General features: G+C 39.9%; 1 protein-coding gene across 2 annotated transcripts in view; it reads left to right on the top strand.

The window, feature by feature from the left end:
- Positions 1 to 14,956, top strand: part of TBX5 (T-box transcription factor 5) — an 89,655-nt gene extending 74,699 nt beyond the window's left edge. For both annotated transcript variants that reach the window (XM_040351911.1, XM_040351912.1), the window contains 3 exons: positions 4,562 to 4,653; positions 7,910 to 8,139; positions 13,318 to 14,956. In XM_040351911.1, the coding sequence (XP_040207845.1) occupies positions 4,562 to 4,653; positions 7,910 to 8,139; positions 13,318 to 13,895 (900 nt within the window). In that variant the 3' untranslated portion in view covers positions 13,896 to 14,956. The remainder of the gene's footprint in view (positions 1 to 4,561; positions 4,654 to 7,909; positions 8,140 to 13,317) is intronic.
- The last annotated feature ends 408 nt before the right edge of the window (positions 14,957 to 15,364 follow it).

The raw sequence follows: 15,364 nt of genomic DNA, 5'->3' as shown, positions 1-15,364 counted from the left end.
ATTCCTGTTCTGGGCACAACCCCAAATTTGTAATTTTCTTTTACTTTCGCTTTAAGTAATAGCAGTAAACAGGCCAATAGAGAGGGCAAATAGACAACAATACAAAAGTGTTTTAATCCTTCTCCACTCTATGACAAAAAATAGTTTTGCCTTTAGATATACTTTAATTCACATCTAAGGTGACCTCAAATTATGAACACATTTACACTGTTAGTAAGGGAAGAGGACATAAGTAGCTCACAAAGCATTATGAATACATAATACGGCCTCAGTCAACTGGGCGTACTTATGTGTATATCCATGTTCCATGCATTTGCGCCAAGGCAGTCCTATTCATGTCTATTGGGAGGCAGCTGCTGCACGGACACAGCCGCTGCTTTCAAATTGACAGGTGTGTGCCCCTGAACTCATTAAGTACCCTAAAAATTTAACTTGATTGTAATCAAAAATCCTCCAGACCATATAAAGCCCTCTTAGGCCCCATACACACGAGAGGATTTATCCGCAGATACGGTCCAGCGGACCGTATCCGCGGATAAATCCTCTTGAGGATTTCAGAAGATTTCTATGCGATGGCGTGTACACACCATCGCATTGAAATCCGCGCTGAAATCCTCTGCAGATGACGTGTCGCGCCGTCGCCGCTATTATGACGCGGCGACGGGCGCGACGCTGTCATATAAGGAATTCCACGCATGCGTCAAATCATTACGACGCGTGCGGGGAATCCCTTTGGACGGATGGATCCGGTAAGTCTGTACAGACGAGCGGATCCATCCGTTGGAATGGATTCCAGCAGATGGATTTGTTGAGCATGTCAGCAAATATCCATCTGCTGGAAATCCATCCCAGGGGAGATTTATCTGCGGATAAATATCCGACGGAGTGTACACACCATAGGATCTATCCGCAGAAACCCATTTGATGGGATTTATCTGCGGATAGATTATATGGTGTGTATGGGGCCTTAGAATAAGTCACTTTAAGTGGAACTGAACTTAAGATTTGCTATGTTATAGGGAAAACTTAAAAATGTGAATTGTGTCTATGCAGTATCCCAGAAAATTTACCTTTTCTGAGTTCCTACTGAAAAATCAGAGAAATCTAAAACAATGCTGCTTCTAAATACTAGTCTCATGAGATTTGGAGCGAGATTTGGTAATGTCACTGCCATGCTGTTCACTATTCTCCTCATTGGATGCTTTGATATGAAAAAGCTTAAAAGCTCGCCTTTTCCAAGATGGCCTCCTCCTCACCGAGACACGGTGAAGAACAAGGCATTTTAAGTTCAGTTCCTTCTTGATTTTGCTCAGGCCCACATAAATAACAGGTTTGACCCTACACTTGTATGGCCAAATTTGACAGTTCTAAATATTATGCTCCCAGGCTGACTTCACAAGGAACACAAACAAATGTTGTTGAATGGTTGCAAATACTGGTTTTACTACTGAAATTTTTACTTATTTGGTATCTGAGAAGTTGTAAGCTTCTTTTACTGGAAGATTACCAACAGATTAAGGTTGGATTTACACTTTAACATGCCCTGTAATACACGTGCATCAAAAACAGACAACATGTTTCAATGGCTAGCACCATAAAAAAACAATGGGCCATATTCCCGTAGTTTTTGGGCGGGCGGCGCGTAAGCCATTTACACTCCGCCGCCCCAACCTACAGGAGCAAGTGCTGTATTCCCCAAACACTTGCTCCGTAGTTTGGGGCGGCGTAGTGTATTTGGCCAAGGGGGTGGCTTCTATTTAAATTAAGCGCGCCCTCGATTATAACGAACTGCGCATGCGCCGGGCTTAAAATAGCCCAGTGCGCATGCTCCAGTTCTCGGCGTAAAACGTCAATGACGCCGACGTGTGCGTCATTGATGTAAAGTCGTATTCAAGAACAACCTAGTAAAACGACGTACCCGACGGGAAAACACGATGTGGACCCGACGCCATACTTAACATGGCCTACGTGGGACTGGCGTAAGGTTAACCCTCATATAGCAGGGGTAACCTTACGCCTACGAAAACGACGTAAGTGACGGTTACGCGACGCGAATTTGTTCGGGAATCGGCGTATCAGGCTCATTTGCATAAACAAATGAGACCTGAACGTAAACGCCACCTAGCGGCCGGCGGAGTAATTACATTTAAGATCCGACAGTGTAAGTGACTTACACATGTCGGATCTTAAGCGTATCTATGCGAAAATGATTCTAAGAATCACTCGCATAGATACGCGGCCCAAAAAAGAGAGATACGATGGAGTATCCTGGGATACTCCATCGTAACTATACTCAGAATATGGCCCATAGTGTTAAGGTGTGTTAAAACATGTGTTTAAATGCTTAGGTGTGAATAGTCTTAAAGCAGATCTAGCCTTAAAACAGTAAAGAAATTACGTAAAGCAGAAAGGAAGAAAAAAACACTGGGGTTGATTTACTAAAACTGGAGAATGCAAAATCTGGTGCAGCTTCCAGGTTTTAATGTCAAAGCTTAAAGGGGTTGTCATCCTATGCATTAAGGTGAAAAAACTTCTGACACTGACCGCCCCCTCGTTTTACTCACCTGAGCCCGTTCGTTCCCTCGGCTGAGACACGCACACCCTCTCTGCCTGGGGTTCTTGGCTCTTGATTGGATAGATTGATAGCAGCGGAGCCATTGGCTCCCACTGCTGTCAATCAAATCCAATGACATGGGCGCTGGGGGGCTAGGCCGAGTCTGGCATTTTGTGTCTATGTACACAAATGTTGACGCCCGCAAGGTAACCCCCAGGGAGAGCGCTTCTCCAAGGTGATCTCTCAGCCGCGATCACCGGTGGGGGACCCCAGAAGACGGTGATCTGGGCCATACTGTGCAAAACAAACTGCACAGTGGAGGTAAGTATGATATGTTTGTTATTTAAAGAAAAAAAAGGAAGAAAGGTTTACAATCACTTTAATTGAACAAGCTGAAGCTGATTGGCTACCATGCACAGCTGCACCAAATTTTGCACTCTCCAGTTTTAGTAAATCAATTGCATTTTTCTTAGATCTTTCAGTAAACACAACTGTGCATTTTGAAAGCAGTATGAATGAAAGTATATCTTTATATAGTATTTTTTTTTTATATAAGTCATATTGCTTTTAGTTTTGGATATAGTAGGATATGGTTAAACTCCTGTCACGTTTGTTTCTTTTTTTAAAAGCTTTCTTACTATTGGGGAGATTTGATTTCACTTTCTGTTTTAAGGCACACCAGCAAGTAAGAGGAGATCTCGCCCATGTAAGGGTAATCAGGGCCGGCCTTAGGTGTTCAGGCGCCCTGTGCGAGCTAATCCTGTGGCGCCCCCCCCCCATCTTCACCCCTCGCCCCCTGGTCACCTAAACATACACATAGAGGAAAAAAATGCCACTGCGGGTGTAAAACAATCGCGGAGGGGGGTGCCGGTCTGACACCCCCCCAGTGTGTAGTACCCGGGGGCGGCTCACCCCCCTTAGTACGCCTCTGGGTAGCCGCAGGGCGCCCCTGTTTCCCATGGTGCCCTGTGCGGCCGCACAGCTTGCACACCCCAAAGGCCGGCCCTGAGGGTAATCATCTCTTAGACAGTTGCCACTAGGATAAATGCCTCCTTTGGATGATGTCCCTTTTATTACTGTTCCGGTGACAACTCAGAATTTAAGATTTTCCCTTACTTTCAATTCCAGTGAACATGACCATCATGGCACATAGAGAAAGGGTATCTACCCAACAGTCACACAGAAAGCACTAAAAACCTAAACAAGGTTCTATGCTCTACCACACTATCCCAAAAAAATAAAAAATAGAAAAATTGTTTTAGATACACTTTAAGGCCTACTATATTCTATAATATATAATAATATATAATTATAATATAATTAATAATATATATATATATATATATATATATATATATATATATATATATATATATATATATATATATATATATATATATATATATATATATATTATATAATATAATACTAATAATATATAATAATATTTTATATATAATACTATATATAATAATATAATGTATAATATAATATAATTATATATTATATAATATATTAATATTATATTATATATTATAATATATTCATCTATATTGGTTGTTGCCATTAGCCATTCAGAAAAAAAACATCACCTCTGACCTGTCCTGGAGATTTCCTTTCGCCTCTTCTATAGAACTAACTGGAAGTGAGCGCAAACAGCTTCCAAATGGAAGATTTTCCGACTATGTTCTCGTGGCAAACCAATTGTTTATATTTTTCTTCACCTTTGGTCCACTCCTAATGAAAAAAAGTAGAATTGTAAGTTTACATCTGATAAAAAATGTGATCCATTACCACCCATACATATAGTGCACTAGGGGGCTGGCTTGAGTTGAGGCTCCAATTTGATTACTATAATCAGTTCAGTTGAGGTACCGTTGTCAGGTATTGTAATTTGTAGTCAATATACTGATTATTACTAATTACATATTTTCATCTTTTAAAGAGTGTACTGTGCCTCTGAAATAAAACTTTACAATTCTGATGTGACTTTCATATTCTTATCAGATAACACAGCTGAAGATTGAAAACAACCCATTTGCCAAAGGCTTTAGGGGGAGCGATGACATGGAGCTGCACCGAATGTCCAGGATGCAAAGGTAGTCTCTTCCTCTTTGTGTTTTCTCTTCAAGTAACATTATGATATGGGTTTCTAATGAAAGGATAGGAGGAACTGAATGCTAGCCTGTTGCAATAATGAAAAATGTTGGTTCTACTAAGACATGAATAAGATGGTCATGATGAATATTATGGGTGATGAACACATGATATGCTAGTTTTAGTTTCTAGTGAAATAAACCAAAAAACAAACAAAACAAATATACTCGAGCTGAAAGTGATCAGTGAAAGAAATCTAATGATCATATTGATATTTGCAGCCGCTGTACACAAAATGTTGTTCATCTGACTGAAAACATAAAAATAAGATACCTACAGCACAAAAAAAACATAAAAAAAATAAAATAATTGTAAATCAAATAGGTGTGCAAATGAATCAAATGTTCATATGACAATATATAAAACGTCCCATGTATAAAGTGCTTTTGTGCTCCAATCGTTACAAGTGCAGTAGTGCTCAAAACTTCAAGGTGTGACACACACCCCTCCCGTGTCCCCACTCACCAAATGGAATGGACCCCTGGCTTTTCAGTCCAGGGGTCAATCAAGCTGAATCGCTGGCTAGAAATGGCAATCCACAGAAGAATCCAATGGAGATATCCCCAAACGTGATGGCCATATAGAGGTATAAACACCAACAATAGAAAAAAGGGGACTTATAGTGAAGTACAGTTGGCAGGTGTTTATTGGGCAAAAAGCCTAACTTTTTTTACCCCTGCCTGAAGACCCCTGCAACCACCAGCCAGGGTCGTGGTGATGGGCCTCCCGATCCAAATCACCCACGCCCCCATGTTAAAGGCATGTGGCCTGGTATGGTTCAGTAAGGGAAGGTGCTCGCTCATTCCCCCGCCCTTTCCTGATCTGCCAGGCTGCGTGCTAGGATAAGGGTCTGGTATGAATTTTGGGGGGGCCCCGGATTTTTTTATCTTTTTTTATTGTGCCATGGGCAATTTTTTTTATTCAGCTGTCAGTGGGGAAGTCCATTGACTGTTGATGACTCATCGGTTGTTAAAGACGCCTCGACTGGCTTCCCGACCCTGCTCCTTATCAGCCAGCTATTTACTGCTCCCTGATTGGGCAATCAGGGCTTAGATTGCAATGTGCAGTGTGCAGTGAATTACAGGGTGTTCTGCGGGGCAAACACCCTGCAAATTCAGGTGTTCGCCAAATAGGCGAACAGGCGATGTTCGGGTCAAACTTTTGCTCGGCCTGAACTGTTTGCCCAACTCTATTAACCACATATAGTTATCATTCACAAAATTTGTTCTCATCCTTCGCTACATTTGGCCTGTGGTATGAAAGAAGTGGTTCTTTCAAAACAGTGCATGTTTTCCCCATCTCTAGGAAAAGTTGGGTGTGCATTCTATTTACTACACTATAAACATGAAAAATGCATTGCTCATTCACCTGTGTAAGACGTCTTCTCTATATTCAATGAGTTTGCAATTGATGCAAGCTACATTCATTGACCTGCGCCTTGTATCTTTGTACCTGTTATTCAGGTCTGTGTTCACAGTACAGGGATAAACCAACTATCTGAAATCTTCTGCTGGCTATAAAAGGGTAGATTAATTAAAAAAATATTATTTTACTCTAGTACATAATTCATAGATAAAGAAAATATATGGAAAAACAGTCTTCTTTAAGGTTGGCTGTCTGTATGGATCAATGTCTATTTGGTTATATAGATAACACTAGCCATGCCTTCTCTAATAAGCATCTTCTATTCACTACTAACAAGCCAACATTAAAACAACAGCACAGGAACTATGGCCTACCGTAACACAGTCCTCTAGGCCTTAGCTGGTATCTGATTAAGGGAATATTTCTATACCAAAAGAAATGCTGTCACTTTACCTATTATTGGGCTCCATTGCTGTAATAGATCTAGGCTTCTGGGAATGGGGGAGTAAGTGACCACTCCGATGTGACAGTACTTGCATTTAAGTGGCCAATTGCCATACCAGGGTAGGCTCCTGCATCAGGGAGGTGCCAAGAGAGCATGGATGGGAAGGTATACCTTGTTGTGGGGGGCTACCAGGAGACACTGGTCACTTTGCCCTAAATGCATATTGACATGTTTAATAAATATCCAAAAAGTAAAATTTTTCGTTATAGATTACAGTTATTATCAAACTTCTGAAGACGTGGAGCTGTCATGGCGTACCATCATAATTTATATTAAGACAGTATTCATAATATAGCTTTTTGTGAACACATGCAAAATCTCACAAATTTGCCTGTGGTTACAAAATTTACAAAAACGTGTGTCGCATTGTGGTGCCATTCATTATTAACAGCACCCCCATTGTGGCAAAGGAGACACACATTTTTCACGTGAATAAACATTCAACAAACACATCTGGCATTACACGTCAATGAGTGAATGGGGCCTAAGACAAGTAGTAGCTGAAAGGCTGGAGGATGTATCAGTATCAGTATCATCAGTATCATCAGAGGATGAACAAAGAGATTAAAAAAAATGCCTATTGTTTATAATACACAGTTCGTTAGTAAACTAATAATCAGTTAACGTGTATATCTACTTCAAAGTGTATCTAAGCCCAAAACTTTTTTTCATTTTTTGTGTAGTTTTGGGTAGAATGGGGAAGAATTAGATCTGTTAGGTTTTACTGCAATTGAGGGGCTCCAATGGAGAGATTCCATTGCTGCCTACCTAGCAAAAAGGCTGTCCTCAAGACAGGAAATTAGGAAAACTCTCTTTAACAACAACAGCACAGACAGAAGTTTTTTTTTTTTTAAGTAAGGGAATGCTACAAAATGACTTACGCCGCGTACACACGATTGGGCTTTTGCCTGGCCAAATCACATCGGAATTCCATCAGAAAAAAATAGAACATGTTCTATATCTAAACTCCGATGGAAATTCATCGGAATTTCTGATGAAAAAACTCAGATGGGGCTACACACGATCGAAAAATCTGATGGAAAAAGTCCATCTGAAATTTCGATCGTGTGTACGGGGCATAAGTTGTTTTTTTTTTTTTGCTTGTTTTCCTGTTGCAGGTTTCCCTCATTTCCTGAAAAAAATTGCTTCCACAGCAGAAATCTTTCTAATGATCCCAGACAGCAGTAAAACCTGAGAGGGGTTCCAACCTTTCCCCATTCAATCTAAAACTAAAAAACATTTTTCATATAAATAAACTAATAACTGCATTTTCTTTTTTTGTTTTACACTGATGTGCACCTGGCTATATAGTTTGTTTTTCATTTCAGCAAAGAATATCCAGTAGTTCCAAGAAGTACAGTGCGACAGAAAGTTTCATCCAATCATAGTCCATTTCCCTCTGAATCCCGAAATATTTCCAGTTCCTCCAACCTCAGTTCTCAGTTCCAGTGTGAGAATGGTGTTAGCAGCACCTCTCAGGACATAATGCCTCCTTCCAACTCATACCAACCTCTTCCTCACGAACCTGGGCCTATATATCACTGCACAAAAAGAAAAGGTATGTGCAATTTACTTTGAAGAGCTCTCTATTTTTGGTTGGAAAATTGATCATTGAAATGTAAAGAAGTAAACCTGCCATGCATTTTGAATGTTAAAGGGAACGTATAAAAACAGAAAAGAGGTGCCTTCCATTACCATAGTAAATCAGAAAAACACTTTAAAACTAGGATCAGCTAGTATTAGCACCACAACAGGGCGGACATACTGTACTTATAAACACAATTCCATTTTTTTTCTAGCTTCCTACAGCAAAGCTGGTATATCACACAAATAATGTAATAACCATAGGTGTGCACAGCCTATTGCATTAGGGTGTGCACCTCAAAGCTCAAACACATATGCATGTGGTGGGACATATGTACTGGCCTCTTCCCCACTATCCATCCTGAAACAATGGAGGGGTTGCAAGGGGGACCCGGGCAGCAGAAAGAAGATGAACAGGGACAGGAGAGGTGGCGGCGGTGGCATATATTGGTACCGATCCCCCTTCATTTTGCTAATATAGCAGATGACGGGGAGAGATGGAGAAGCCTACTTTCAGCTGCTGCAGGAGGAAAATACAGATCGGCTCTACTATATCCCAGCCCTGCTGCCCTTCCTGTCCAGATTCTGGGGATCAGCAAGGAAGAATCGCGGTTTACCTGTTCACGATTGGCAGGTAGATCACGATTGACGGGTTGCCAACCTCAGGATTAGGGTGTGCCCAGGCACACCTGGCACACCCCTTGTGCACACCTATGGTAATAACAATTTTTACTGAATTAATGAAGGTGGGATAGCCACTTGCCTATATGCATATAAGCTGACGGTCCAAAACCAGTCACCCAGAATAATTTGTTGACAGTGCCTGCCTTGTTTTAAGACCATTGTGAGTCAGTGGAAAGCAAGCTGTGTCTCTGCCTGCCTCTGATGACATGCTAAGAAGAATAAACTCCAAAACTTTTTTCATTACATTCACATGATTACGATACAAAAATGCATGTTACTATCTGTTCTTTGTTATTTTATAAAGGTTAGGTTGCTACTTCTCAATGTATTGCTGAGTTCACTTGTTTTGCAGTCTGCCATTTTCCAAATATTTTGGTTGATTTCTCCCAGTTAACTGTATTCATAAAGTGATGTGCATGTGATTTTGGTATATTTGTTTTTTGACTGTACTTTTTTTGTGGTGAACATAGGTGTTGGAAGATAATTGTCCAAGGCATGTAATAATGATTAGAAAGGATTATTTTCTGTTTTTGCACTGATAAAATTCTAATAAGATTGTAAACCAGTTTCATCCCATTGGGGAATAGGGATTTTAAACCAAATAAAATAGTTTTAACTACGAGTTTGTCAAATGCCAATACTAGTAATAACAATTTATGGTTGGCATCCCAAGCTGTGGAATGAATCTAGATATTAAACAAAAATTATATACGTATATATACGGTATATATACGGTATATATTTTTGCATTATAGTTATTGTATGCAAAAATTTGAAAAAAAGGAGTGCATCCTAATGTCATTATTGGAACTGGAGAAACGTAATTAAAAAAATCTAAAACTACAGTAATTGCATTTTTTTTCTTATAAAAAACAATGCACACTCCTACAAATATGGTGTTTCTTCTTATTCCAGTTTTCAGAGAGGTGTAATGTTTTCAAGTCCAAGTCCTTGAGTTTTAAACTAGGCAAGAATTACATTTTGCTTGCATAAATTGGGTGGAAAATGACTGCCATATTTTTCAGACAAATGGTGTTCGAAAAAAAAAAAAACGGCAAACTTAAAAATTTTACGCCACTATTTATAAAGAGGCTACTTTGTTATCAGGTCAGCATAAGCGCAAACAATGCTTAGTGGACTTTACATTTTGCAGTGGGCTTTAGTTATGCCTCTGCTTACATGTCACTTTATTTATTTTTGCTTGCTCAAATTAACCAAAAAATGTCTGTATTTATTGGCATATAACACTCACTTTTTACCCTGAAAATAGAGGGTAAACTGTGCCTGCGTGTTATACGCAGGGGGCTGTGGAAAGTTTTTTCCTGAAACTTCCCTCTTAAAATTAGGGTGAGTGTTATACGCCTGTGCGTGTTCCTTTCTGAAAGCACACCAAAAGTCCTACATGCTGGAAGGTTAAATGGCTCCTCTCTAAATTGGCCCTAGTATGTGTATGCATGAATGTGAGTTGAGGACCTTAGATTGTAAGCTCCATGAGGGCAGGGACTGAGTGTACAATATATATGTAAAGTGTTGCTTAAATTGCCAGCGCTTTACATCTGTAATAAATAAATAAGTCTAAAGTTAGAAAACTATAAAGCCACACCAGTGAAATAAACCCTTCTAATGTTTAATTACACTATATTATGTTCTTAAAGTGTTGACCATTGTTAAGTAAGACATGATTAATTTGTGTTCTTTTGAATGAAAAAAAATTAACCCATTTTCCCATCCACACCTTTGATGTGGATGGGGGAATCACTCCCATTGAGCTATTGTATTCTGCCAGAGAGGAGCCTTACCCCCCCATCAGAAAACAATGATCAGTGTTGCTGGCTTCAGCTGGAGGAACTGATCGTACAAACCCAACAGGCTGGTTGTACACAAGTCGATCAGTAGATAATAAAGCAGACTGAAGGAAAATATGAATAACAGGAAATGTAGCCATTCAAAATGGAGATCAAATTATGATTCATGACAAATAAATGATTTTAATTTGTTTATCTATTTCATACAAATATATATTGATTGTACATTTGTTATTTATAATTAATTTTTTAGAAATATAATGAATCTGTGTTTTTTAGGTACCGGTATGTATTGAACATTTCTGATAAAAACATTATTGTGGGATAAAATTCATATAAAATATATACATAAATATTAAATACAATTAAAATGTATACATTTTGTTGAATACGTAGATGTTAAGTGCCCTTTTAGGTTTCTCTGTATGAAAAAACAATGCACAACTTTATACACATACTGTATGGGGGAGATTTACTAAAACTGGAGAGTGCAAAATCTGGTGCAGTGCTGCGTAGAAACGATTTAGCTTCCAGGTTTTAGCCTAGGTTCACACCGATGTGGGTTAGAAATCGTGCAAGTTCAGCTGAATGCGCACAATTTCAAACTGGCAATCCAGTCCGACTTCGGGGAAAATTTGACAGACATCTGTGCGGGCAAATGCACAGATGTCTATTCAAAACACCCCCAAAGTCACCAAAAGTAGTTTGGTGACAAAAGTAGTGTAGGAACCACATTAGGGAATCAGTGCAGCACCGCAAAGTTTGGCATGCCAAATTGGCCCAATGTGAACTTGAGCTTATTGTCAAAGCTTAATTGAGCAAGCTGAAGTTAGAAGCTGATTGGCTACCACGCCCAGCTGCATCAGATTATGAGTGCACCAGTTTTAGTAAATCTCCTCCTATGTGTCACTTCTGTTCATTTAATGAACTGGACAAAGCAGCAGTAAAAAGGTTAATAAAGATTTGTTCCCTCCTCTAGTTTATCTGGACTTAAACCTGTCGGCACCAAAAATGTGCTTAACATGCTGTGGCAGGGTTATGTAGGCACAGTGGTGTACCTTCATATAGGTGACTCCTCAAGCAGTCCTCGACTTTTATGAACATGCTAGGGCACCGCATTCTAACTTTACACTTCTAAAGAGGCCCCCATATGGGTAAACGTGGGTACCCAACGTTGCTCTTTTGTGGATTTCCGGACCCTTCCATGGCTCCCCTCTCAATAAAAACCTCCATCCCTGCCTCTAATATGACATCATTTAACTGTATGGGGTAACATCATGTCACCGTACTAGCCCATATTACCACTCTCAGGTAAACCATTTTTCTCCCCAGACCTGGAATTTCCTGCTGTGATTAATTGGTGGATCTTTCATAATTTTCTCAATGAATGCAAAGTTTTCTCTGATTGGATGATCTGGAGATTGTGACCTCACTGCCCCACTTTTCTTTTTCATCCAATCAGAGAACATTTTGTATTAATTGAGAAAAATTCCTTGATTGGCACCTGTGCTGAGCAAGCAACCTGCTGTGTTCAGTATGCAGAAATGCAACCACTTAGGAGGGGACCCAGAAGCTAGTGGTGACCACTGTATTAGCAGTGCCTACTACAGTGATATCAAGCTTCTACTGGGATCCCACAGGTATGGCATACACATTCTTACATTGGTCTAAGCAGGACCAATGTAACTATGTAAAAATTGCCAAACCTGGATTTTACCTTTAAAATAGGCAGCAGAAACAGGTTCTATTCTGACATGTTTCATGCTAGGCACAGTCATTTCTCAAATAAATCACCATGTCTATCCCAGCACACCTCAGAATAGAACCTGTTTCTGCTGTCTATTTTAATATTATTTAGTTAGTTATTATTAAATAATCAAATGATACTTTATCAATTAATAAACCTAAATAGCTAACAAAATATTAAACAATTTAATACTTGTCCCTGCCACAACCTAAACACAACTAAAAAGTTGTGTATGGCTTTAGTATGCCCTTGGTTCCAAGGTGTGCACTCCAGAAACATCAAACTTCCATGTAAATCACGTTATCACCCTAAATAAACTATTATTAAGTAATATCAGTTTATTCAAAACAACATATTACCTAGCAGAGAAGCAAACAAGTTTCTCTGGAGGTGACATCTAAGCACAACATGCAGATAGAGTTTAAAGTCCTGAATTTAAAAGTGGGGGTTATTTACTAAAACTGTGTGGCGCAAAATCTGGTGCACTATTCACAGAAACCAATCAGCTTCCAGGTTTTATTGTCAAAGCTAGAAGTTAGAAGTTGATTGGTTACCATGCACAGCTGCCCAGATTCTGAGTGCTCCAGGTTTAGTAAATCTCCCCCACTGTGTTGTTAAATATAGGACTGTTAAAATAAGGCTCACCCATAAGAATGAAGACGGTCACGGTGTGCATGCGCATCAAGAAAAAGAACCAGAGAAGGCATTTGTGGGAGAAAGGTTGTGCACCACCGGTCACGGCCGCAAATCACTGCAATAGGGAGGAAGGTAAGTATTTAACACATCACTCTACACTAAGGATGGGGGAGAGGAATTATTGAAACGACAAGTTTACTAAAAATGTATTTGTCCTTTGAATTATAGAGGAAAGTAAATTTGGTACTGTGTAGTAAAAAAAATATATTTTTCTTTTCAGCAAGTGAAGAATCATCTGAAAATCCTTATAAGAAGCCCTACATGGACACATCTCCAAACGAAGAAGATCCATATTACAGATCTGGGTATCCACAACCATCATCCTCTTCTTCATCCTCAACCTCATTTCGCACAGAGTCTGCTCAACGTCAGGCCTGCATGTATGCTAATTCAGCACCTGCCACAGAGCCTGTCACGGGCATAGAAGACATTTCATGTAATAGCTGGTCAAGTGTGCCATCTTATAGCAGCTGCACAGTGGGAAGTGGAATGCAACCTATGGAGCGATTGCCCTACCAGCACTTCTCTGCTCATTTTACCTCCAGCTCACTCATGCCCAGATTGGGCAACCATGCAAGCACACAGGCTGCAGATACCCACTCCATGTTCCAACATCAGCCTTCTCACCAAGCTATTGTAAGGCAGTGTGCACCTCAGCCTGCAGGGTTACAACCGGCTTCTTCCCTCCAGTCCTCTGAGTTCCTTTACCCACATGGAGTTCCTCGGACCCTATCACCACACCAGTATCACCCTGTTCATGGGGTGGGAATTGCACCAGACTGGATCGAGAATAGCTAACAGAACACAGACATTAAATATACATTGTTTTGAAGTAAAAGCCTAAAACAAAATGTTTGTAGGACAACATAAAGTGAAGATATCCTAAAAAAGACACACAAACTTGTATGCTGGATCATTGCTTCTTAAACACCTCAAACTTTCACCCAATTTTTCACTTTATTCCTATTCCTTCTGGCACCAGGATCACAAATGGGGTTAAGAGGAATGCAAGAAAAAGCAAGCTGGGAAATGCAAGCTGAACAGTCTAAAATGACCTAACTAGAGTTTTTGTACTTCACACAATGGGCTTTATTAGGATGATTGGTGCTTATATGTGAAAGCAGCACTTCATAAGTTCACTGACATGCCTCTGCCAAAACGTTGGGTGTTTGCAGTTTGTTACACTGTGTGACGTAGGAGGCTGGGAGAATAGTTTTCAAATATGTCAGAAAAGGGGGGGAACACAGCAAGAGTGTGTTGGAGAGGAGCAGAGATTCCATCAAAGCTACACTTCCCCTGTGTTCTTCTGTTCTTTCATTTTTTTGGGGTCATCATATCAAAAATATCGTACAAATGTTAAAAAAGGTAAAGCTTGTATATAAACCAGGTCAATAAAAGGTACAGCTAAGAAACAAAAATAAACGTGCTCTCAATCACCCAAGCACAGCAACAATTATGTTACCCTTCCTACTTTATAAAGGTAACATTTTTGATCATTTTGAGTTTTGGCATAGCACTAACATATATTTCTAGGGAATTCTCTGGTTCTTTACAAGAACATGCTAAAGTTGGTGACATTGGATTCCACTGTGTTTGAAAGTACATTAGCAATCAAAAGTGTACAAGAATATGTAAAAAGTGAACACTAAAAGGTAAATGAATGATGAATTAATGCGCTTAGTAAGGCTGCAATGCAATTAAGACATTTTCTTTTAAGCAATAGTCTTGTTGCCATTTTAACCTATTAAAGCATTGGACATTTGGATTTCTGCCCTCTCCAAATACACAGTGGGGTTGATTTACTAAAACTGGAGAGTGCAAAATCAGGTGCAGCTCTGCATGGTAGCCAATCAGCTTCTAACTTCAACTTGATAAAGTGGAACTGCAGTCTGCTCACATAATTTGTAATAAAAACATCTTTGCTATTCTGAAGCTTCCCTCTAACCACTTTGCATATTATTTTATATATACTGTGATTCTGTACTTGCCAAATATGCTGCAGAAATCTCCCTCCACTAAGTCTGGCTGCAGCCATTTTAACGATGGGCAGCTGAATCTGCTGCCTGTTCACTTCCTGTATTTACACAGACACACAGAGGCGAACCTCCAGCTCTGCAGTCCTGCAGCTCTCATTGGCCCTCTTATGACTCACCCCCCCCCTCCCTTCCTGGCAAACTCTCACGAGAGTGAGAAAGAGAGCTGTGCATGATGTCACAAGCTTAGGCTAATGACCAGACAAGAAACAGGAAGTGGGCTGTATAAGGTAT

Source organism: Rana temporaria, chromosome 1, assembly GCF_905171775.1.
Source record: "Rana temporaria chromosome 1, aRanTem1.1, whole genome shotgun sequence".
NCBI lineage: Eukaryota > Metazoa > Chordata > Amphibia > Anura > Ranidae > Rana > Rana temporaria.
This window is presented reverse-complemented; position numbering and strand designations above follow the sequence as displayed.